The 24,688-nt window shown below is 55.2% G+C and overlaps 3 protein-coding genes and 1 pseudogene across 11 annotated transcripts in view; 3 read left to right on the top strand and 1 right to left on the bottom strand.

The window, feature by feature from the left end:
- MHCY4 (major histocompatibility complex Y, class I heavy chain 4) overlaps positions 1-24,688 on the bottom strand; it is a 311,182-nt gene that overhangs the window by 263,212 nt on the left and 23,282 nt on the right. For 2 of the 8 annotated variants that reach the window (XM_040648741.2, XM_040648740.2), the window contains exons 1-5: positions 24,172-24,410; positions 21,530-21,650; positions 17,685-17,945; positions 17,164-17,439; positions 16,796-17,068 (exon numbers count right to left, since the gene is read on the bottom strand). In XM_040648741.2, the coding sequence (XP_040504675.1) occupies positions 16,796-17,068; positions 17,164-17,439; positions 17,685-17,945; positions 21,530-21,650; positions 24,172-24,387 (1,147 nt within the window). In that variant the 5' untranslated portion in view covers positions 24,388-24,410. Of the gene's footprint in view, positions 1-15,163; positions 16,310-16,466; positions 16,500-16,613; positions 16,716-16,795; positions 17,069-17,163; positions 17,440-17,684; positions 17,946-18,071; positions 18,151-21,529; positions 21,651-24,171; positions 24,411-24,688 lie in introns of those variants that run through there. The other 6 variants (XM_040648738.2, XM_046901503.1, XM_040648745.2 and 3 more) reach the window with 6 other exon arrangements.
- On the top strand, positions 10,707-10,907 carry MHCY2B3P (major histocompatibility complex Y, class II beta 3 pseudogene; annotated as a pseudogene).
- LOC121106945 (leukocyte receptor cluster member 9-like) lies at positions 11,450-13,883 on the top strand. The gene has a single exon (XM_040648850.2). The coding sequence runs from the start codon at positions 11,581-11,583 to the stop codon at positions 12,265-12,267; it is 687 nt and encodes a 228-aa protein (XP_040504784.1). The 5' UTR covers positions 11,450-11,580; the 3' UTR covers positions 12,268-13,883.
- LOC121106949 (C-type lectin domain family 2 member B-like) lies at positions 18,297-23,706 on the top strand. 2 transcript variants are annotated; one of them, XM_046901609.1, is made up of 7 exons: positions 18,297-21,309; positions 21,563-21,644; positions 21,737-21,891; positions 21,977-22,081; positions 22,379-22,560; positions 22,826-22,932; positions 23,156-23,706. In XM_046901609.1, the coding sequence occupies exons 3-7, from the start codon at positions 21,807-21,809 to the stop codon at positions 23,295-23,297; spliced, it is 621 nt and encodes a 206-aa protein (XP_046757565.1). In that variant the 5' UTR covers positions 18,297-21,309; positions 21,563-21,644; positions 21,737-21,806; the 3' UTR covers positions 23,298-23,706. The 2 variants fall into 2 exon arrangements, with proteins under 2 accessions (XP_046757565.1, XP_040504801.1); XM_040648867.2 differs by having other exon boundaries at positions 18,297-20,373; positions 21,514-21,644.

Below are 24,688 nucleotides of genomic sequence, written 5' to 3' on the forward strand. Positions count from 1 at the left end.
TTGTTGTTGTTTTCCCCCCCATTTTAGCAGCTACCAGCTATGAGTCTGCTCTTTATTGCAGGAGCGTAGTATAAGGGATTAAGGACAATCATGATCTTGGGAAATTATTGGCCTATAATTAACATCATGATTTTGTGCTGTGGAATTGTGTTCATATATAACCAAATAAGGGCCCTGATGGAGACACCTGCCTGGTACCTTTATGCAATGTGGTATCATTTTAAGTTTGACACTTTCAAACCAGTTTCCAGGCTTTCTTCTCAGTTTGTCACGTGTTTTTTCAACTGCCGAGCTGGAGCTCATACTCTTGTGCATGTTATCAATCTCCTTGAATGTTTTCTTCTCCATTTGTGTTATGTGGAAGAAGTCTCCTCCAAAACCAGAGAATGCTGACTGGCAGGGAATATGGAGAGGTTTAGGAGAAATCTTAGAAGCGTGGGGACCCGCAATGTCATGGCACTCCACTCTTGAACACCTGTGGGATCCCAGGAAACGAAGCCAGTATTTGAGTCAGGGATGGTGTGGCTCAGATAGATCGAAGGAGGTACGGCTTATTTGGGGCTTGGCTTGTGCTTACCGTGCTCTATGTAATACTATTCTGGAGAGAGAGAGTTTCCAAGCAGAGGTTGAAGCCAAAGGGGGAAATCTCCAAGTCGAATCTGATCAGTCACAGGAGACACCAGTAGCAGTGTCAGCTGCCCCTGTGGAAGGCAAGAAATGGAAGTGGGTGTCCACGCGTCTGGAATGGAAAAAAGAAGCAGCAGCTGCGGAGGAGGAGGTAGAGGAAGATCCAGGCCAGGGGGCCTCCTCAGAGCCACGAAAGGCAAAAGCAAAAACCAAGGGACACGGAGAGGCGAGTGATGAAGAGGAAGTCTCTATTTCTGTTTGCCGACCTCTGAAGATGACTGAAATCCAAGGCTCAAGGAAAGAGTTTACACGGCATCCGAACAAAACCCTTGTCACCTGGTTGCTTCGCTGTTGGGACGGCGGGGCCAGTAGCATGTCTCTGGATGGTAACGAAGCCCGCCAACTCGGAGGCATTGCCAAAGACTCATCTATTGACAGAGGGATTAGTAAATGTTTGGATGGAGCCACCACCCTCTGGGAACGAATGTTAGTAGCCGTCAGGGAAAGGCATCCCGTCAGAGACAGTCTGAAGCCTGTGATGTAGAAGTGGGATACAGGTGAAAAAGGTATCCAGTATTTGAGGGAAATAGCTGTGGTGGGAATGGTGTATGACCCTAACTTTGCTCCTAATGATCCACGCCAAGGTCATGATCCGGAGAGAGTGAGAACGATGCCTGATATATGGCAGAAACTCACAAGAACAGCACCAGAAAGGTACACCCCTACACCAGCAGCAACGTTTGACGGATACGATGGCCAACAGAGAAGACCCCCAGTTTTGGAATTAATTCTTACACTTCAAAACGATGAACAAGATCTACCCCCAACTCACGCTTCCATTTCAGCCATCTCAGAATTAGCAAACAGACTGGATGAAGTACAAGAGCAAGTGTCTCTGTTGATTAATCGTGACGAACCCGTAGTAGTATCAGAAACGTTTGATGAAGATCAGGATAAGCAAAGGGGCCTAATGAAAGAACTGATCAAGCTAATGAAAATCCACTTAATTAAAGGGGATGGACCCTTCTCCTCACCCGCATCATCAAAAATCTCAGCTACTGAAGGCAAATTCTTTCCTGCTCAAATGAGGAACATTGTAGGATTGCACTGCGTATTGCCTTGTGGCGTCACCTCAGTGACCACAGAGAAGACATGAGGAAGTGGCATGACCACACTACTCCTGTACTGCGAGCACGGGTGAGAGAATTACAGAACTAATCAACCAGCGGTGTAGTTGCTCCAGTTACCACAGGTAATGAATAGAGGGGCCCTGCCCTCAGTCAGGGAGGGAGAGGGATAACAGAGTTTATTGGAATGCACGGATCCGATGGCCTGGCACATCAGAACCACAGAAATATAAGGCCCTGGTGGATACCGGTGCACAGTCCACTCCAATGCCCTCGAGTCAGGAAGGACGGAATCAATCCGTATTTCTGGAGTGACTGGGGGCTCTCAAGAACTGACTGTGTTGGAGGCCAAAATAAGCCTCACTGGTAAAGACTGGCAAAAACACCGTATTGTGACTGGCCCAGGGGCTCCATGCACGCTGGGTATCGATTCCCTCAGAAGGGGGCATTTCAAGGATCCCAAGGGGTATCGATGGGCCTTTGGAATAGCTGCTGTAGATACAGACAACATTCAGCAGCTGTCTGTTTTGCCTGGCCTGTCAGAAGATCCGTCTGTTGTGGGGTTGCTGCGAGTAAAAGAGCAGCAGGTACCGATTGCCACAAAAGCAGTGCACAGACGGCAGCACTGCACCAACAGGGACTCCTTGCTCCCCATTCATAAGTTGATTTGTCAGCTAGAGAGCCAAGGAGTGATCAGCAGAAGCCACTCTCCTTTTAACAGCCCCATATGGCCAGTGCGTAAAGCCAGTGGAGAACGGAGGCTAACGGTAGACTACCGTGGCCTGAATGAAATCGCACCCCCGCTGAGTGCTGCTGTGCCGGACATGTTAGAACTGCAATATGAACTGGAGTCAAAAGCAGCCAAGTGGTATGCCACCAGTGACATTGCTAATGCCTTCTTTTCCATTCCTCTGGCCACAGAATGCAGGCCGCAATTTGCCTTCAGCTGGAGGGGCGCTCAGTCTACTTGGAACCGTTTGCCCCAGGGGTGGAAACACAGCCCAACCATTTGCCATGGGTTAATCCAAACTGTACTGGAACAGACAGTGCTCCTCAGCGCCTGCAGTACATTGATGGCATTGTTGTGTGGGGCGATACAGCAGAGAACGCTTTTGAGAAAGGAGAGCAAATAACCCAGACCCTTCTGCAAGCTGGTTTTGCTATCAAGCGAAGCAAAGTGAAAAGACCTGCCCAGGAGAGTCGGTTCCTAGGTAGGAAGTGGCAAGATGGGCGCCCTCACATCCCAGCAGATGTGATGGACAAAAATCACTGCCGTGTCTCCGCCCATTAGTAAGAAGGAGACACAATCTTTTCCGGGTGTAGTGGGCTTTTGGAGAATGCGCGTTCCAAACTATAGCCTGTAGGAGAGTGGCTCAGGGAGCAAGGAGTTGTGAGCTTGAGTGCTATGTGCACAACCCAGGCTGTGAGACCTTGAAGCTGTCAAAGCAGGAAGACAAACTGAGGCTTCAGTTAAGATAAGGGGGTAGCTAGCCTGGGAGGAGATCAAGACAGTGGAATGCGAAGAACAGTGAAAAAAAACATGTGATGCTTAATGCTGTACCAATAGCTAGCAAGCAAGACGCGTGATTTCTGTGTGCTAACCAATTATAAGTTGCCGTGTGTACCCTGTATTTCTGTATAAGTATGAGCTGATTCGGGCAATAAAGGATTAGAGGAGTTTCCACCAGTACTTCTGTGAAGACGCGTGGATTCATTCAGGCCGCCTTCCTTGAAGTGGCGCCCGAACAGGGACCCGGGAAAGCCGCACAAGTTGCCACAGCGGTTCGACGTGGAGGCAGCGGGATGCTCGAGAGTTGCCACAGCGGTTTGACACGGAAGGCAACGAGAGCGGGGAAGGATGCAGCGGGTAAGCTCCATGCCGAGAAGGCGGCAGCTCAGAGCGTTGTGTGCTGGACACACGTCGAATTAGACCCGAGGTGGGGTGAGTGCCGTGTGCCGGGATGGGCGGCCACTCGGGTAGGAAGATTGCGCAGCTTCCTCCTCCGCCACTTGCTGCTAGCATGGATGTGGAATTTGCAGCAGCACTGACACTGCTTCTCAGTATCCTCGCTAAGCGAGGGGAGACAGTGAAGGACAAAGACCTAGCTAAGCTAGTAACGTGGGCTCCAGAACAGAGGTTCTTGAAGGCTCCTCCGCTCATTTTCGTAGTGGAAGAATAGTGTGAAATTGGGGACTGTATGTTTGACAGAGTCCTTCAGGGCAAGACGAAGCATGCTTCAGCCTCGGTTCTACCTGGCGAATCGTGATTAATACGCTTAAGACTATGAGGGTGGAGGCAAAAGTGGCTGCTGCTGCTACTCAACTTATAGCCACTCCTGCGGCAGTTCCAGCTTCAGCTACCACCAGCGTGTCCGCACAGGAGAGAGACCCTACCAGTGCTCTGAATGTGAGAAGAGCTTCAAAACCTCTTCCTACCTGATTGTCCACCAGCGAATCCACACAGGAGAGAGACCCTACCAGTGCTGTGAGTGTGGGAAGAGCTTTAGCAGCAGTTCTAAACTCAACTCCCACAAGCACATCCACAGAGGAGACAGTCCACAATCGTGCCCCGAGTTGGTGCGGAGCTTCACTTTCAGTTCCTGCCTCCTTAGCTACCCGCACACCCTCGCAGGAGACAGAGCCTGCGAGTGCCCCAGAGAGCGTACTCCTTCCCCTGACGGGTGGTGCGGTGCAGCCGGCAGGGAGCGCTCCCTGGAAACGAGATGTGTTCCAGCGTGTGTTAACCGGGAGCTACACTGTGAGCCCAGCAGGGAAGGGTGCGTGTGGCTGAGAGCAGGGAAATACAAACCCCGTCCGTGTTTGGGTACCCGACCTCGGTTGCAGGACAGCTCCAACCCCTCCTGTTCGCTTCCTTACTCTGGTTATCACTGATGGAAACTACCTTTTGGAGAATTGCTGTTTGGTGGCATCTCACTGCTGCTACCAAGTCAAGTTACAACAGCTGTAACACAGGGTGCTGGTCACTTTGTAAGAGCCATCTCTTAAGAGCACCGGAGAAGGTTTTCAAACAGTTGGGAGTCAGGAAGCAGGGCCGAAGTCCAGCTCATCTGAGCAGCTTTTCTTCCTGAGTTTAGGTGGAAAGGCAGGTGAACGGACACTGGCGACCAGATCAGGCCACATGGGGGAGCTACAGAAATGCTGTCTACCATTCTGATGGGAGCTATCAAAACTCAGTTGGAGCTGAAGCTGGGCAGCAGTGTGGGAGACAATGGAAGGGCTTCTTCGTGTGACCAGCAAAAGGAGGACCGTGAATGACTTCGCTTCATTACTGGATGAGGTTGATCACCTCATAAATCGGGACATAGAACAAGCAGAGTCACACAGTGCACTATTTTTTCACGTCTGTCTTGAACACTGGAGATGGGTGGTGGGACACCTGGAGCTCTGGGCTCAGGCCCACGACTGCACTGATGATAAACTCCCAGTGGGCTGTGGACGTGGGTGGGATTTGCTGCTCCAGTTGCATGTGTGTAAATCTATGGCCCATGGGGTTTATCCAGGGATCGTGGGAATTGCAAGATGTCCCAGTTGACTGGAAGCTGGCAAACAGCTGAGTTTCCAGGCAGGACAAGAAGGAAGACCTTGTCAATTCCAGGCCTGCCAGTCTCCCTTTGGTGCCTGGCGAAATCACAGAGGAGGTCATTGTGAGAGTTACTGAAAAACGCTTCAAAGACAGCACAGTCATTGCTGTCAGTACAGGTTAGGGCTGACTTTCTGGAAAGGAGGTTTGAGGAGAAGGACCTGGATAATCCTGGGGTGCATTAAATGAGTGTGACCATCAGACTGAGGAAGGTGATCCTCCCCTTCTGCTCTGCCCTGGTGAGGCCACATCTGGACCACTGTGTTCAGTTCTGGGCTCCTCAGCACATGACAGGCAGGGAACTGCCGGAGAGAGACTAACAGGGGTCTGCAGAGGTGATTGAGGCCGGGAGGAACCCCGTTGCGAGGAAGAAGACCAACAGGGTTGGGGGAATCAGACATTTCCTGGAGTGGTGAGCATGGGGTGCCCTGATACACTGTGAGATGAGGTCAGTGTGGTCATAGCCATCAGCACACCCTCCACTGCCCCATTCATTGCTCACCTTCTGTACTGCGCAAGGAGTAGAAGGGCCACAGTGCCAGGCAGATGAGCCCCAACACCGAGACCTCCCCGCCCATCAGCAGCTTTGTCTGAGTTTCAGCTGGGATTGAACTGTTTTCTTCAGTGTGTCTGGCATGATGTTATGTTTTGGTTCCAGGGGGAAAACAATGTTGCTAACACACTGATGTTTGTAGGTGCTGCTCAGCAGTGCTGTCCAGAGCCAAGGCCATTTGCAGCAAAGGAGCCATGCAGCTGGGAGGGTAGAAAACTAGGGCAGCTGACTGAAAGTGGCCAAAGGGATATTCCGTGGCATATGAGATCAAGCAGGAGAAGTTCTGAAGGGGGTGGGAGTTCATTTTGCTCAGTCCCGCTGCTTGGGGGCTAGCTGGGCGTTGTTCTGGGAGTAGTGAGCAATTGCTTGTGCATCGCTTGTTTTATACATTTGTTGTAATTATTATCCTTTTCTCTGTCTTAGTAAATAGTTTTGTCTCAACCCTCCAGTTCGACTTTGTTTTGTTTGTTATTGTTTCCCCCATCACACTGGGAATAGGGGAGAGTGAGCAAACAGCTGTGTGGTGCTGATCCACCTGCCAGGTTAAACCACCTCAGGAGGGTCCCTTGGGAGTCATTCCTGAAGGGTAAAGGTGTCCAGGAAGGCTGGACACATCTCCAGAAGGAATTCTTAAAGGTTCAGGAAGGGGCCATGCCAGTGCACCACAGGATGAGCCAGTGGAGAAGGAGAGCGTTTTGGCTGATGAGGGAACTTTTGCCGAGACTCTGGGAGAAAAAGAGAGTTTATGTCCCGAGGAAGAAGGGAAGGGCAACTCAGAGCATGGGATCAGGCTTCGCCAGCATGGGTTCATGAAAGGCAGGTCCTGCTTGACCAACCTGATCTCCTGCTGTGATCGAGTGACCTGCCTGGTGGATTATGGAAAGGCTGTTGTCATTGCCTTCCTTGACTTCAGCAAAGCCTTTGACAATGTCTCCCACTGTATTCCCTTGGAGAAGCTGGCATCCCGTGGATTGCACGGGTACACTCTTTGCTGGGTAAAGAACTGTCTGAATGGCCAGGCCCAGAGAGTGGTGGTGAAAGGAGATAAATGCAGCTGGTGACCGGTCACCACTGGTGTGCCTCAGGGGTCAGTATTGGGTCCTGCCCTGTTTAATGTCTCTATTGACGATCTGGATGAGGGCATCGGGTGCATCATCAGAAAGTTTACAGATGACACCAAGTTAGGGGCAAGTGTCAATCTGCCTGAGGGTAGGAAGGCCCTGCAGAGGGACCTGGACAGACTGTCCAATGGGCTGGGGCCATCGGGCTGAAGTTCACAAAGACCAAGTGCCAGGTCCTGCACTCTGGACACAACAACCCGAGGCATCGCTACAGGCTGGGGGCAGAGAGGCTGGAAAGCTGAGCAGAGGAAACAAACCTGGGGGTTTGTCAATGGTTTGCGGGCTGGTTTGGCCCGGTTTGGTGCTTGCGGACCCAGGCCCCGGGAAAAGGGAAAGGGAGATATGGAAAAGGGGAGGGAGAACGCCTTACTCTCAAGCTGAGGCAGACGAGACATCAAGCCAGGCCAAGCAGAAGAGAAAGAAGGGAACGTCTCATGATGTGCAAACAGTTTTATCTTTACGTCTGAACAGCAAATGGAAACAGAATAACACAAAGTCCGCTGGGGTATGTAGAATGTAGTTCTTCCCTTCTGAGAAGAGGACACTCAGATCTATCCACGGTCCATGGAACTGGAGCATTAACTCTTTAACTCCCGGTGTGCCCAGGAGGACAAAAGGCCTATGGCATCCTGGCTTGTATCAGCAATAGCGCAGCCAGCAGGAGCAGGAGGTGATCGTCCCTCTGTACTCAGCACTGCTGAGGCCGCACCTCAAGTGCTGTGTTCAGTGTTGGGCCGCTCACAACAGTAAGGATGCTGAGGGCCTGGAATGGGTCCAGAGAAGGGCAATGGAGCCGTGAGGTCTGTAGTGTAAATCTTATGGAGAGCAGCTGAGGGAACGGGAAGTGTTGCGTGTGGAGAAGAAGAGAATGAGGGGAGACCTCGTTGCTGTCTGCAACTCCCTGAAAGGAAGTTGTGGTGAGGTGGGATTTGGCCTCTTCCCTTGGGAGATAAGAAGTGGTGAAGTCACCGTGTCTGGAGATGTTTAAGGAAAGGATAGATGTAGTATTTGGTGATGTGTTTTGGTGGGTGATTGCCCTAGACCGTAGAGCATCTTTTCCAACATTAATGATTCTACGAACTCCATTGCCTCACCTTGCTGGGCTGTCCTTCCAACAAATGTCAGCATTCCAATCGTGAGAGCTGTCCCACCAGACACGTCAGAGAAGAAAAGGCAGCCGAGGTGCAGGTATCTCTAGAGGAGATCCCTGCTTGTTCCAAGCTGCAGGGTGAGGCCTGAAGTGGAGCTCTGCTTTTGGGAGTCACCAGGGACCAGGGTGCCTCCTCGCTGTTGTCTATGGTTGCAGTAGTATTGTTAAACCACCCATCTACCTCTGTCCAATACCACAAGGCCTTTTAACTGCTTTTTGCAGCTCAGCTACCTGTTGTAAGAGATGATCCACCTTGTGCAGCTACTTGCCTTATCATTAGGAGGAGGTTCGAGGCAGTGGGTGGAATGGACTGCCTGAACCAAAATCTCCTCTTTTTACCAGTTCTGTCTGTGTGTATGCAGACATGTCTGGGCATTTCCCTGGATGTCTCTCCACAAGTGAGAGATGGGATGTCACTCCTTCAAGTGTCTCTCCACAACTACCCTATGGCCATCCCATAGCCTCTTCTTTGTCACTCAATCAAACCCCATCTCCCCCCATATTATCTCCATGGTTCCCAACGGTCACCTCATGGTAACTCAGTGGTCACCTTGTGATCCCTTGCACTTCGGAGCCCCAGCTGCTCCTGCTTACCTGCGAGAGCACTGAGGACTATGGTGTGAGCCTTGGGCCTGACCATGGCCATGGCCGGCATCGTCACAGGCACCGTCCTCATTGCCAAGGTCATGCAGATGAATGGTGCCCGTAGCCAGAGGAGCCCGCTGTGATGAGGAGGCAGCATCCCATGTGCCCCACGTCCCCATCCTGACCCACACATCCCCTTCTGTGGGACCTGTCCTTGGGGTGCTTGGTCAGAGGAAAGGTGCTTGGGGACAGCCCGACCCCAGTGCTGACCCGTGCCACTGTGGCATTTGTGGCCCTGCGCTTGGAGGTCTGGGAGGTCCATGAGGGCAACCAGAAGTGACCACAGGGTGATCAAAAGGGACCACGGGGAGAACGTGAAGTGATCACAGTGGGACCTCAGGATGGGGGAACGTGGGGTCAGAATGGGGGGACATAGAGGTGATTATGGAGGTATCTTGGGATAACCACAGTGCGACCATTGTGTGACCATGAAGTTACTATGAAGGAACTATGGGGAAAACGTGGGGTGACCCTGAAAGGACTATGAGCAGAATATTGGGTGACCATGAATTGACCATGCGGTGACATATGGATGACCATGGAGTGACCACAGATGAAGAAGGATGGGAAGAGCCTGGAGAGTGGTACAGGAAGCAACTGAGCGTATCCCTCAGACAACTGGCAGGGAGCAGAGAGCAGTGGGGCTGGGCGGTATCACATGTCTCCAGACAGAGCTCTGCCCCACAGGGCTCCCTCTGACACTTGCCCCCCATCAAATACAGGGGAGGGGAGAGAAACGCAATGCAATGAAATGCAGTGCAATGCAACACAGTGCGATGCAACGCAATGCAATGAGATGTTATGGTGTGAGTGGAGGTGAGTGGAGTGGAGACGGGTTGAATGAAAGGGAATGGAATGAAGTGAAATGAAGTGGAATCGAATGGATTGAAGTGGAATAGAAAGGAATGGAGGGGGAGGGAAGGGATGGGATGGGGGAGGAGTGATTCCTGAGGCGCTGCAATGGGCTGCCCAGAGAGGTGGTGGAGTCACCGACCCTGCTGGTGTTCAAAGAGCGTTTGGATGTTGTGTTAAGGGACGTGGTTTAGCAGGAACCATTGATGAAGGGCGAATGGTTGGGCTGGATGATCCTGGGGGTCTTTTCCAACCTTAGCGATTCTATGATTCTATGGTTCTATGATTCTATGATTCCATGATTCTATGGTTCTATGGTTCTATGATTCTATGATTCCATGATTCTATGGTTCTATGGTTCTATGATTCTATGATTCTATGATTCCATGATTCTATGGTTCTATGGTTCTATGATTCTATGATTCCATGATTCTATGATTCTATGGTTCTATGGTTCTATGGTTCTATGATTCTATGATTCCATGATTCTATGATTCTATGGTTCTATGGTTCTATGATTCTATGATTCTATGATTCCATGATTCTATGATTCTATGATTCTATGATTCCATGATTCCATGATTCTATGGTTCTATGGTTCTATGATTCCATGATTCTATGATTCCATGATTCTATGATCCTATGATCCTATGATTCTATGATTCTATGATCAGCTGAGCCCAGTCTGCAGTGTTTTCCCCATTCAGCTCCACTCCTGCACCTGCCTCAGAGCCAGAGAGTGGGGTAATAAAGGGGTGACCACGGCGTGAGTATGGCGAAGCCATGGGGTAACCCCTGGATGACCATGGCAATGTCATGGAGGGACCACGGGGCCATCCGTGGGGCTCAGGCATTGCGTGGAGCCCTGTGAGCGACACGGCTGTTCCCAGGCAGAGCAGCAGCACCGAGCATTCCTCGGAGAAGACAGACAGACAGATGCCACGCAGCATAGCACTGTGATGGCAGGGCTGATTGAGGTACCCGCAATGGAGATCTGCAGATACTGCGTGTATCTGCCTGGAGATGGGTGATGCCGCCCAGCCCAGGCACTCACTGCTCCAGAGCAGCGGCGCGGGCGGCCCGCACCCTTCGTCCTCCTCCGGCAGCAGCCATGGGGAACGGCCATGTCCTGGTGGCTGGGGCCGTGCTGGTGGCACTGGTGGCACTGGGAGCACGACTGACCACTGGCACACGGCCCTCAGGTGAGCTCGGAGTCATGGTGTGGGGATGGCACTGGGAGGGCAGGGGATGGAAGGGCGAAAGGAAGGAAGGAAGAGCAAGGAAGGAAGGGGGGGAAGGAAGCAGAGAGGGAGGATGGAAGGAGTTAAGGAAGAAAGGAAGGGAGAAAAGAGGGAGGGAAGGCAGGAAAGGAGGAGGGAAGGAACAAAACATAACTAAAAATGAGATATTGGCAGTGGGCCTGGTGCACTGTAGAAAATTTGAGGTGAAAAGGGCAATAAATGGTGCAGAGGAGCCATCGTGGGGTGAGTACCAATGTGTTAATATATGTATAACCAAAATAAGACTGCATAACCAGACGCCCATAGGCACCAATGCAGCTCTTTAGCCACGCCCCCTAATCGCCTTATTGGTTAAACCACGCCCCCGCCCTTGGCCACGCCCCCAAACATTCCTGACCACGCCCCTATCGCTTGAGCCACGCCCCACCATTCGCCTGCCCTAATCCAGCCACGCCCGTTTCCTCTAACCACGCCCCTTTCGTGCCGTGGCCCCGCCCCCTTTTCGTCCTGGCCCCGCCCCCCTTCGCTCTTTGCCCGCCCCGCGCCCGGTGCCGCTCCCGCACCCACGGAACGGACCCGCACCGCGGTCCCTCGGATCCGGACCCAGTTCCGGCCCCCGGACTCACGGGCCCGCTGCCACACCCGGACCCGCACCGCGGGCCCATGGACCCGGACCCGCGTCCCGGAGCCCCGCAGTCGGAACCGGAACCGCGCTCCGGACTCGCGGAACCAGACCCGAACCCCGGCCCGAAGCCGCGGCTCGGAGCTGCGGGCGCGGGCCCCGGATCCGTGGAAGCGGACTCCGAGCCGAATCGCGGTCCCGAGGACCCGGACCCGGACCCGGATCAGCGGCCCGGCCCCGCGGAAGCGGTTCCGGCCCCGGCGCCCGCCCCGTGCCGTTGGTTCCTGGAGGGCCGCTGCCGTTTCGGGCCGCGCTGCCGCCATCCGCACCCGGGGCAGAGTCCGAGCGCCGTCCCGGAACCGAAACCGGAACCGAACCGGGAGGAACCGGGAGCGGCGGGGAAGAAGCCGCCGCTGCGCCGCGCCGCCGCCGTCGTCAGCCGCCTCCGCTGGGACCCACGAGTGGACCCCGAGGCCGCCACCGTGGAGTACCGCGACCGCTTCGTGGGCGTCGTGGAGCGGCCGCTGCCGGAGTTCTTCACGGGGCCGCTGTGCGACGCGGGGCCCGCGGACCTGGCGGTGCCCGAACACCGCATCGTGCGCATCCGTTACCGTGGGTGCTGCGTGTGGGACCGGGAGAACCGCATCGATCGCGTGTTCGGGTCGGGGGGGGGGATGGGGACCATGCGGGAGGTGCTGGAGGAGCTGGGGGAGGGCTGTGGGGAGTGAGTGGAGGGGGTGGGACGAACCCGCAGAGCGCCGTCGGGGGCCCTTCTGTACCCTGAAGGTGACGGTGAGGTCCCCTCCGCACTGGGGATGTGGGCATGCGGACACCTGGAGCCCTTGGCTGCTGTGACGTGGGCACGAGGGTCCCTTGTGTACCTCGCAGAAGGTGACACGGAGGTCCCTGTGCCCGTGGGGACGTGGATCCCAAGTGAGGTGGCACTGTGGATGTGGCTACAAGGACATGGGGGGCGCTTCTGTACCCCAAAAATGGCACCAAAATCCCCTTGGCACTGGGACGAGGACTACGTGGGGGTGTGGACATTGGGTCATCTTGGCCGTGGGGTCATGGAGATGGGGGATGTGGACATGAGGGGCCCTTCTGTACCCTAAACCTGCCACCTCCATTTAGCACTGGGACAACACTATGGGAATGTGAAGGCCTCACCCCATTCTGTAGACCCGTGGTGACAGTGAGATCCGTGGTGACAGTGAGATCCAGAGAAGTGACAATGATGTCCCTTTGGCATCAGGGATGTGGACATAGGGGGCCCTTCTAATGCACCGAAAGTGACACTGGGGACCCCTCAGCACTGAGGATAGGGGCACCTGGACAAGGCCTCCGGGGTCCTTTTGTCAGAGGGATGAGGATGCATGGGGCATCCTTTCTGTACCCCGAAGAGAGTGACAGTGAGGTCTCCTTGCCTCCGGGGAACAACAATATGGGGACATAACACCTGGACCCATTCTGTCCCCCAGTGGTGACACAGAGGTCCCCTTGGCACTGGGGCCGTGGACACATAGGTCCCCTGGCTGTAGGGATGTGGGGGTCCCTTCTGTACCCCAAAGGTGATGCCGAAGCCCCCTGAGCACTGGGACAACACTATAGAAACATGGACACAGGGTCCCCTCTGTCCTTGGGGGTACATTCAGTACCCAAGAAATGGCCCCCCAAACCCTTTGGTGCTGGGGACGAAGACATGAATACATGGACACTGGGTCCTCTTGGCCATGGGGTTATGGACATGGGGGTCCCTTCTGTATCCCAACATCCAGCACTGAAGAGGACCCCTCACCAAAGCAATAGTGAATAGGTGATCCCAGCGTCGCATGGGATTTTGTTTCCTCATTGTTCTGTCCCAAATAAAGGGAGAATCGGTTAAAAAGCGTCTGTGTGGGTGGGGGCAGTGTGGGGAGCGGGGCCTCCTTCCCAGGAGGGAAAGGTAAAGCAATGGGAGAAGTGCTGAATATGGCAAAGTCGGTGTATGGTGGGAGAAGTGGGGTGCAATTAAGGGCAGGAAATGTGGACGGAATAGAAGAAAAGCAGAGAAGAGGATCTAATAGAGAAGATGTGATGGCACAAAGATGACTTTCCTAAATAGGATCAGTTCCTGCAGATTTATTGGGGTGAGACTTCTTGTCCTCCCCATGTGCACGGTGAGCAGAACTGCAGAAGGTGCAGTGCCCGGAACCTGGCTGCACCCAATCCAACAGCTCAGGGGTAACTCAAAGAGAAGAGCACATCGGAGCAAAGCTTACAGACATCCCCTTGGCAAATGCCAGCTCTTTGTGTAGATGGAGATCTCAGCAGGAGAAATAAAGGGGAAAAAAACGCACTCCGATCCAAACTTGTTCTTGTTGTTTGACAGCCGTGGGCACTGACAAAGCAGGAGACTGCTCCTCATTGACCAACCTCATATGAACAGGAAAGGAGAAAGCGAGGAACGAAGAGATGTTAGGCACAGGTGGATAAGGTGGGTGGATGGAGAACCTCTCCCATAGCACTGACCCACGGCGGTCCCTGCAGAGGCTGAGCTCTGAGCTCCCAAACTCGGCGGTTCGGAGCTGGCTGTGCACTCTGCGCGCTGCCATACAGATCCAGAACCATTGGCTGTGAGAAGGCAGAGTTCAGGATCCTTAGGAGCTCCCAAACCCGTATTTGGGGAGAGCAGACTGCAGCCTCCTCGTGGATCTACCTGGACCTGTGTGTTAATGGCCAGGAGGAAGGAGGGGCCCAAAGGAGCAGGTTGGTGCTCGAGGAGCTGCTCAGAGCTCAAAAACCCAACGGAATTGGTCAAAAATGGCCACGATTGGGGACAAGGAGCTCCTGGCCAAGCCCCAGCACAGAAAGGAAGCGCACCGAGGCCCCGCGGGGACAGGGAAGATGGGGAGCACATGGAGACTGTGTCAGACGTGCAGAGATAACGTCAGCAGAGCCAGAGCTCAGCTGGAATTGAACCTGGGCGGGGGTAGCAAAGACTTCTGTTTGTACATAGGGGGCAAAAGAAGGGCTGAGGGAAACATGGATGTCTTGCTGACATGGGACACGAAAGAGGCTGAGGTACCAAACGCCTTCATCAGCTCGGTGGTAAGCAGCAAGGCTGCCCTTCGGGAATCATAGGATCATAGAATCCCAGAGCCTGGGAGAGCTGGAGGAGAAGGGAAGGGTGCAGCAAAGGATGTGCTCCCATGGCTGAACAGCACTGGGTCACGCAGAGGGCCCTGAGGAGATGCAGCCGTGGATGCTGGGAGCTGGCACCCTCACAGCGAGGCCTTCATCATCCCTGAGCGGTGTTACTGGGAGACGGTCCTGGAAGCTGCAAACGTCACCCCGAGCTCCACGAAGGGCCCAGGGAGCAAAGGGCTTCACCGTGGGGCCTGCCAAGGCACTGGAGCAGCTCATCCCAGGCACCATTCTCAGGCACATGAAGGGGGAGGAAACCATCAGCACAGATTCAGCGAGGACAGGCGATGTCTGACTTGGGGAACCCTTCTGACAATGCACGCGGCAGCCTGATGGGTGAGAGCAGAGCAGTGGATACCCACCACGGGGCCCCATCCAGGCCCTGAGCTGCTGAACGGGACGCGATTCCCCCCACCCCAAATCAGACACCATGCAGGCTGAGCTGCAAACCAGCAATCCACAGTGCTGGGGTTTATTTGACTTGAAGGGCATCACACGAAGAGCGCAAAGAAATTTGGCAGAAAACAACTCCCCTTCTGCTCCAACTTGTTCTTGGCTGTCAGGTGGGTTGTGGGGGGCTGAGCTTCGGTTGAAGGATGCCCAGTTTGCTGCTGTAACTCCGGTCAGATTTGATATATGAACGATCACAATGATGTACCCAGTTAGCAAGAAGCTATGGTGCTGTGCCTCGTGTTACATTCAGATAGGGCTTGGAAAGAAAGAGAGGAGGAGAAAGAGAGAGGAGAGAGATGAAGATGCACTCACTGCCCTTGTACCCAGCGACGTCACGGCTGTTCCTCCAGTTGTGGGGCGCCTCCTATGTTCCTATGCACCTTTGCTTTCCTGTGTTCCTCAGCTGCCACATGTGGTGGAGCTGAGTCCTTGTTCTGAACGTCCCAGCAATCAGCCTGGGGTCTCAGGTCGGCGTCTGAGGACTGAAGGAAATGGCTGCCTCACCTTCACAAATCCACCTGCTTCACCCACTCCGCATCCCATTACTGTTCGGGTCTCTTTTGCACTTCTACGGACTGTTTGGAACACTCTTTTCTGCTCGGCCTCTTCCAGAGCCTCTGCCCGTCCCCTGAGCCCGGAACCCGGCGCTCTCCTCCCTGTGTGTCTGCAATGGTATCTTCTCCAAAACGATGCACAGCGCTCTGCCCAGAGGTCCACCTCTGCTCACGAGGTGGACATTTCAATGGGTCATCCCCAGGAAATAACGCACAGAGTGGAGCAGAGGAGCACACACTGCGTCAGCCCGAGGAGATGCAGGAGTCGAGCAAACGGAGATACACACACCCACAGACTCCAAACACGTGCATGCAAGGCTGGCTACTGCAGCACAGCACTCAGATGGAAGGTTCAATTCCTGTGGGGGTGAGAAGAGATGGTGTCACGTGGGGCCACATCCCCATCCTGACTCACCACCCTGAGGGTTCAGGAGGGAGGGCTGGGCCCAATATTGCCCCGGACGCGGGTCCAATGGGGGAGTGCAGGGAAGTGGGATCGCTCCAACCGCAGGGACCCCTCCTGAGCCCCAGTTCCACACTGTACTTGTGGCCGAGCTGCTGGATTCTCCGTCGTGGCCTGCAAGGGAGGGAGAGCAGTGAGCCCTGGCTCTGTGCTCGCTGTGGGGCATGGAACATCATGCCACCACTAGCACTATTACCCCAAAGCAACGAGGGGCCCCAGAGTGCCCTGACCCCAAGCACTGGCAGGGGACAGTTCTGCCCTTGGCACTCACCTGGCGCTGCTTCATAACACTTCTTCTCCTTCCCTGCAGACAGAAAGAAGTGTCAGCATTGGGCTCATGTCTGACCATGGGCATTCCCAAGGGGGTTCAGGCCCCACCTGCAGTTCCTGCTATCTCCCCCCAGCTCTCTGCTTTTACCTGACTTGCTCTTCCACACCACCAAACCAACAACAGCAGCGATGACAGCCACGATGGCGACGACCGCCCCGGCCACAATGGGGATTAGGTTGGGCTGCGGCTCTGGGGGAGAGCACCGTTGTCAGGAAAGGAAGGGGCGGCCTCCGAATCCCAACCCCATGTGCCCCACGCTGCCAGCTTACCCCATGGGAAGAGGCCAGGCTGGGGCAGGCTGGCGTGCTCCACGCGGCACCGGTACTTGTCCCCATCCTCCGGCAGCACATCAATGGCAGCCGAGGCGTGGTAGGTGCCATCGCTGTTGGGCACGACGCCCCCCCAGTGGGTCTCCTGGTCCCGGACCATGCCGTCCTTCATCCAGCTGATGCTGATGGGCCACGGGTAGAAGCCGTGAGCGTGGCAGGACAAGGTCAGGATCCCGTCGGCCTCCTTCCCCCACACTCGCACCTCGGGCTGCACTGCAGGTGGGTGATGTTGTGGGCCGGGCTGAGCACCCCACACTGAGCCCCTGCCCCACACCCAGCCCAGCCCCAAGTCCCCCTCCCATCCTCACCTCTCCTTTTCAGTGCCGCCTTCCCATGCTCCAGGTATCTCCTCAATTTCTGAACACAGACAGTCCCCAGCTCATGCTTCCATCTCTCAGCATACGTCCCTTCCTCCTCCCATCTCCTCTTGGTGATTTCTGCCACCGGGTCTGCCGCGGTGAACGTCATCGTGTCCATATCAAAGGCAATGTGGTCCCGCCCATCAAATGCATACTGATCATACCCTCGGATGCTGCCGTCCTCCAGGATGTCACAGCCAAACATCATCTGCAGTGTGTGAGACCCTGAGGCACAGCCAGGGTGAGAGGTGAGGGGCTCCTTGGGCTGTGGGGCACCGTGAGTGCCATGGGGCTGGGGTGGGGTGGGTGGGCGCAGGAGCAGGGCAGCCCAGGGACAGTGCCACCACACATGGACGGCCCAGCCCAGCTGGGCGTGGGGCACAGCCAGACCTCAGTGGGGCTGGCGGACACCCTCGGCACACAGAGCTCCTGTCCCAGACGCATCGCGCTGCAGCTTCCCCCACACTCACCTCCACTTTTGTTGTACTGTTCCGGCAGCCTGCCCAGGAACCCGCAGAAATCCAGCTCGCCGTCCCGGGCCTTCTGGGTCTCCGTGTCCCAGTGCTCCTGGTCCTCCTGCGGCAGCTTCTCCACGATGGGCTGTGCACTCCTGCTCTTACTGTCGTACTTACCAAACAGGTCGCCGTCCACATACCCGACGATCACGAACTGCGGCATCCCGGGAACGGGATCCGTCATCCCGGTCAGGAAGTAGCGCAGGGAGTGCGACCCTGCGGGGACAGACGGCGTCGGAGCGGTGAGCCGCGGGTGGGGGTCCCGCGGACGCAGCCCCGGCGTCGGGGAGCGAGGAGCCGCGGGTCCCGGTGCCGGGGGCAGCCCGGTCCTGCAGTACTCACAGCACGCCGCCATGCCCAGGGCTCCAAGCAGCAGCCCCAGCACCACCTGGCTCGGACCCATCGCACCGTTACGCTCCGCGGATACCCCAGGAACCGCTTCGCGTCCTTATTGGTGCCTCCCCCTCTACCCGCCAATGGAGTCCGTGAGCGCGGGCGACGTCACCGGGCGCCAGGCAGATCTCGCTCGCGAGGGTTGTCAAAAGTGACAGCGAAAGCTCGGAGGACGGGAGGGGACGAGGGTTCCGTGGGGCGACCCCCGGAAAGAAGGGAAGGAGCCGTCCGCCAGAGCGCGGTCGAGGGCCACGATGGGAGCACCACCGGTGTGGGGGGCACGGAACGCTCCTCCCAGCAAGGATAGGTTGGGTGCAGAGAGGCACCGAGACCCCAAGGGTGGGAGGGATCACCATTGATCCCCACCCAACAGGGAATGATCCCGAGGGCAGCGGCTACGAGCAGCACCTCAGCTCTGTGGGTTGTTCTGCCCAGACAGGAGGAGACCGAGGGGAGGCTCCGTGGTACCTCACAGCCCCCTCATGGTGGCCCGCAGGCTTCTCTTGGTAGCCAAGAAGGTACTACAGCGACACGGAGGACCCTCTGGGCAGCCATCCGTTCCCTCCCACACAGTGAGAACACCCCGCCCTGTGTGCAGGCCTTGGCTTCTCTCATGCTTGTTATCTCTGCTTTTCTTCTGCTGAGGCTCTCTTATCGTAACACAGCAGCCTTACAGCATCCTTCCCAGCCCATAATAATACCCACACTATTCGCAACCTTTAAAAAGTGCAAGTGAGAATTAATCCCAGCATTCAGCAACTCCATTTCCAAAGCATGCCACTCACATCTGTGGTATTTCTACCTTTTCACACCAGCTGTTTCTAAGGACAAGTTGCAGAATACAGACATGGTGCTCCGCTTCTTCAGGCCAGGTCCCCCTTTTCCATATCCAATGCAGAAACACAGCCTTGGAAAGCCATCTGCACCCAATCAGTAGGCATTTCCGAGTGTCGTATGCTGCCAGGTTCCCATTGCCTGGCTCCTGTGGCCAGAGAGTATTTGCATTTATAATCCAGCCTCCTAAGAAATGAGCTGTGTTGCTCTGTGAGAATCCTCGGGGCTTTGGAAGCAGTGCCCACTTCCCAAGCGTGTCTGCAATCACAGCGGAAGGCTCAGAAGTAATTAAACGATAACGACAATCAGTGGTTGGAGAGAGTGACGAAAGCCAAACGGATGGTTTGTTGAGGAAAGGGGCGCGGGCAGAACCTACATATGCTGCATTCTCTCGACTGGGGGGCCCTTCTTTTATCCTCTTCTTCTGCCAATGCGGAATTGCGGGGCACTTTGGTACTGTGGGAATGGGATGCTGTTTCTGCAGTACAACCAACAGCATAAATATTTTACTCATAGTTCTTTCCAGAGGGGTCTTTTCCCTTCACCAGGGCTCTCTGACAGTCTGTGCACGCTCAGCAAAAAGGTGCAGTAATTGATGGTCACCGAGATGAGGTGGATGGGGTCATTTATTGGTACAGAGACTGCAGCTCTGCTCTGTGCAGCCGTCTGGAATAGCTCTGAGCCTGGAGGTACAGACAGGTTGCACATCCCACTCCCAAACACTGTGACAGGGATATCAATGGGCTCGTTATGTTGGAAGACTGCTAATTGCTGGTGCTGGACAGACAAGCCCTGAGTGATAGGGAATTGATGGAGGAGAAGCAAAACAATGAGCAGTATCCATGTTCAGATAGCAACGACTTGTGCACAGCAGGTATGGATGCGTTCAGCTTAGCGACAGGAAGATTTGTGAACCTGAAGCACTCAGCCAATGAGGAACCATGGGAGGAAGAAATCAACATTGGGTAACAGGGCATAAAAGATGTAACACTGCTTTCTGTGTGTGCTGCTGCATGCGGGACAGCCGACATTGCAGTGGGACTAAAACCTGCTTTGATCAGAGATACCATCCTGATACATTGCTTGGGTATCACCAACGGGTGCAGGTTCTCATTTTCAGCTGATGGCTCATAGCCAAGCTTGGCTGTGTGGGTATGGCTGTGTACTGCAAAGGCCCCCCACAGTGAGTGCACCAACCGCCATTGTGGGCAGAACCATGGCTGAATAGGAGGAGAGAACTTAGAAAACCACAGCTGCTCCCCCTCTTCCTGCAGCGCTGTGGAATATTTTTGCCTCCCCAGACAGGTCGTGGCACAGCTGCCCCATGGCATCGCTGCTTGTATGGGAACTGCTGAGTCCTGGCCTGACCCACTGACAGATCACCTGGAGAAAGGACCCGGTCAGCCATGTGTGAGAGGTAGGTTGTGTTTTTGCAGTGGAAATTTCCAGTATTTCTGTAGGTAGTGTAGGTGAAGTTGCTTTTCACAGAGAATGCTGCTGAACAGAGTAAAGTTGAGACTGGGGCATTCCCTCCTGGGTAGAATTGGCATAGGCACCAGGTAAGGAAACTCTATAGGGTAGGGGAGAGCCTAGCACAAGACAGAACAAGTGTGTCGATTGTTGAAAATATTGCCTCCTATCTCCTTAAAAGGTAAAGAATATACCCAAAGACAATGGGTTGCTAACAGACGTTGTATGGAAACATAATGGAGCAACAGCTTCGGACCATTGTGAGCCTGAGATGCTCAACCAATGAGTGCCAGGAGAGGCTTTGCCTGTGTTGGACCCAGGGGAGAAAACGGAGTGGATTGCACTGATCAGGAGCGCAATTTCTGCCTTGGCAGTAGGGGGCGTGCGCCCGTTGTTGCAATCATGGACAAACTGCTCTTCACAGAGATCTCGGCCTGATTCGAAATTGTAGACCTGGAGCGTGTTTCTCACAAAGCTGCAAACATCAGCCCGAGCTCCAAGGTGGGCGAGGAGAGCCCAGGGAGCAAAGGGCTTCACCGTGGTGCTGGGCATAAAAGACCTAACGCTGCTTTCTGTGTGTGCTGCTGCTTGTAGAACAGCTGACATTGAAACGGTGAATAAAGCCCGCTTTGATCAGAGATAGTGTCTGGATCAATTCCTTGGGTATAACCAACAGGTGCGGGTTCTCCTTTCCCCCCATGATGGCTCAGAGCCAAGCACAGCTGTGTGGGTTGGGCTCTGTACTGCGAAGGACCTCCCACCAACTGTGTGAACCAAACAAAGGGAACTTTGAAAGATGTAGCATAACCACAGGACCGTTATGTCAGCGTGGTTTGGCTTCCCCACACAGATCCTCTGCCTGCACACACTGCTCAGCTGAATGGTACCAACACCGCCTTTGGCTTCTCACGTCTTCACATGTCAAACTGCACTGAACTCCTTCCTGCTTCTCTTGCTCCTCCATCTTTCCTTCCTTCCACTTTCCTCTCCCCGTTCTCTCTCCTTTTTCTCCCACCTTTCTAATCCTCCCGAGCCCCTCCTTCAGTCCTTCCTTCTATCCCCCCCATCCTAACTGTCCACCCCACAGCAATCTGTGCAAATACCTGTACTGAAGCACAAGGTTTCCACGCCTGCAGAGGGAGAACGACTGAACCATTCCTCAGAGCACAAAGCAGCACCAGAACCCCCAGCACACCAGAGGAGAAGGATCCCAACAGGGTAAGGCTGGGATGGAGAGCAAAAGAGTGGAATGGGTGGAAAAAAGGGAAACATAAAGAGGAAAACCACTTCTACCAACATCTGCCCTCCAGTTCTGACCCCCAGCTCCCAGAAGAGGATGTGCAGATATTGCTGCTGGAGTCCAATACTTCCACACCCGCTATGGGAGAAGGAGACCAACAAGAAACATTTTCAGAGCCCAAAGCAGCACTGCAGCCCCTTGGGCAGAGTGGAGGACAGCAATGGGGTAATGGTGGGGACTGAGCAGGAAGGAGAGCATGGGGGGGAACAGGAGTAGAAGGATGTGCCCCCACCCGCTCGCTGCTTCCCAGGTTCCTGGTGCCATGTGACAGGAAGGAGGAGATCCCGTGTGCAGCTCATTGCTTCATGTGCAGCACTGGGAACCCTCAGCCTCGTGCTGGTGGTGATATCGACCGGTGAGTGCCAAGAAGTGTCCCCATGGTGAGAGGATGTTTCAGGTTTGGGTACAGAGCAGGGAATTGGGGTTTCCAGCACATGGATGCGCTCCCCAAGCACAGCCCTGCTCCCACGTGCTGTGGGGCAGCCATTCAGTGCCCTACACCACGCTCTGCTCAACCTTCCTAACCTCTGCAACCGCACCCGGGGCTGCAGCACAACACAGTGCAGTCCATCCCCCACCTCTGTTGGAGGGAGGTGAGAGAAATTCACATTTCCTGTCCTTTGCCTCACATTTGTCTAATTTCTCATTTCAGCATGTCGGCAGGTCCCTGTGCCACCTTTCCCAGACTTTGCCCACGTGTGCCCCAACGCCTGGGTCGGATTCCAGGGGAAATGCTATTATTTTTCGAAGGAGGAGAATGATTGGAACAGCAGCAGGGAGCACTGCAATGCCCACGGAGCTTCCCTGGCCACCATAGGCAGTGCGGAGGAGATGGTGAGATGGGGACACGAGCCCAAAGCTCTGGGGAAGGCACCAGGCTGGGGAGGGACAGCGGCACATTACTGCCCCTAACCCCTCCCGCATCCATCTGGGGGACATCCTGAGATGTGCACCTCCGGGGGCAGCTCTTGTGCCATGGGAGCACAAACAAGCTTCTTCCATGCAGCAGAAGGCAGCACCTTGCAGCCTGCTGGAGCCTGAGATGTGAGTGGGACAGATGTTAAAACCTCCTGACATTCAACACTCTCTTCCTTTAAAGGATTTCATGATGCGCTTCCAGGGCCCGGCAATCTGTTGGATCGGGCTGCACAGGGAAGAAGAGGACACCCAGTGGACGTGGAGCGATGGCACAGCCTTCACCAACTGGTCAGTCTGTCCGTCCAGCTGTCCAGGCCACGTTTTTCCACGGGCTCTCTTTGGGATGGGGACCTTCTCCTGGTGCCACAGCCGTGGTTTACCGTGGTCCGCCAGGCTCAGGCTTGGTGCTCCACCATGAGCCCTTTCTGCCCTTCCTTCCCCAGAAGAGGCAGCCCCAGCTTTTCTCGGCGCATCGGGGTGCCTTTGCCATTCTCCTCCCTCTTGGGCACAGGTTTGAGCTGCGAGGTGGAGGCCGATGTGCGTACCTGAACGGGGACAGGATCAGCTCATCCCTGTGCCACCTACACAAGCACTGGGTCTGCAGCAGAGCTGACCACTACGTCCTCTGGAAGCAAAAGGTGCACCCACAATGAGAGATCTCATCACCACCAACCTTGTGCCAGTGCTGCTGTTGTATTACAGTGTATTATCTTGCAGCCCGATGTCCTTTCTAGTCAATTACTTTGTTTCTGCTCAGATCGTTGCTGCCGTGTTGTTTTTGGGCCCATCTCGCTATCCTTTTCCCTGTTCCCCTTTTCTGGGGTGGCGATCCGCGGGTCCCTCTGCCCCGCTACTCACGGAACCGGGCCGAACCAGCCCATAAACCACTGACATTGTGGATGAGGTGCTACGAGATGAGGCTGAGGAGCTCAGCGGTGGTGATGGTGATTGGAGGACAGTTGGATGGGATGATCCTGTAGGTCCTTTCCAGCCCTGTGCCTCTATGATTCTGTCATCATTCTGAGCCACTCTCTGTCCGGGCCGTATTGTTTCAGGCACGCTCTGACCTCACTGCACAGAGGTGCTCTCTGAACTGCACGCTGCATCTCTAGTGCTATTGGCTTCTTAAAGCCATTCTCCTCTGCAATTCCCTGCAGTTTACAAAGAACCATAGAATGGTTTGGGTTGGAAGGGACCTTTCAGACCATTCACTTCCATCCCCGGCTGGAGGCAGGGACACCTCCCACCACAGCAGGCTGCTCACAGGGCGGGGGCATCCACAACCTGCTCCACTGTCTAAATCCACCCTCTTCCACTCTAAAGCCATTTCCCCTCCTCCTGTCGCTCCACGCCCTTACAAAACAGCCCCATCCCAGCTTTCCTGGAGGCCCCCTTCAGGTACAGCCCATGACTTCGGGTACGCTTAGCTGGGCAGCAACGGAAGCTGCTGGCAGCTCACCCAGTGCCTCCGTGCAGAAGAGGCCTCTGCACAGCCACAACCTTCCCGGGATCTGCACTGGCCAATACCTTCAGGGAGTCACACGCCTTCGGGACTCCTTCGATTTCTTTCTCTGCCCATCCTGCCAAGCCGCTGCCCATCGTAAAGACGCGGAGTTTGCAGTAAGCAAAGCGTGCTCTATTGCAGCTGCTGCCATCGCTTCCCGCAGCGTTGTGGGACGGGACGGGACGGGACGGGACGGGAGCGCTGCCCCAGGCACGGAAGCACCGCCATTCTTTCTCCATCAGCCCCCTCCCCTTCCACGCCCGTCCACACTGCGCTTCCGCTCCAGGCCGGATGTGATGTCATCACCGGGCGCCGCGGCGGGCCGTGAAGGCGTCCCACAGCGGAGCGCCGGGCTCGTTCCCCGCCGTGTCCCTGCGCTTCCTGCGCTGCTTCACGGCCTGCGGACGCACCGGGCCGCGTTTCCCGCGGTTGCTGCCCGCTGTCCCCGTGGGCGAAGCGCCGCCCGGCCGACGGCTGAGATCCTCTCCCGTGTCTCGCGGTTCCCGCGGGACGGTCGCCGTTTGCCGTCGGCCGCCTCGG

This window comes from Gallus gallus, chromosome 16 (assembly GCF_016699485.2).
Source record: "Gallus gallus isolate bGalGal1 chromosome 16, bGalGal1.mat.broiler.GRCg7b, whole genome shotgun sequence".
Classification (NCBI taxonomy): Eukaryota; Metazoa; Chordata; class Aves; order Galliformes; family Phasianidae; genus Gallus; species Gallus gallus.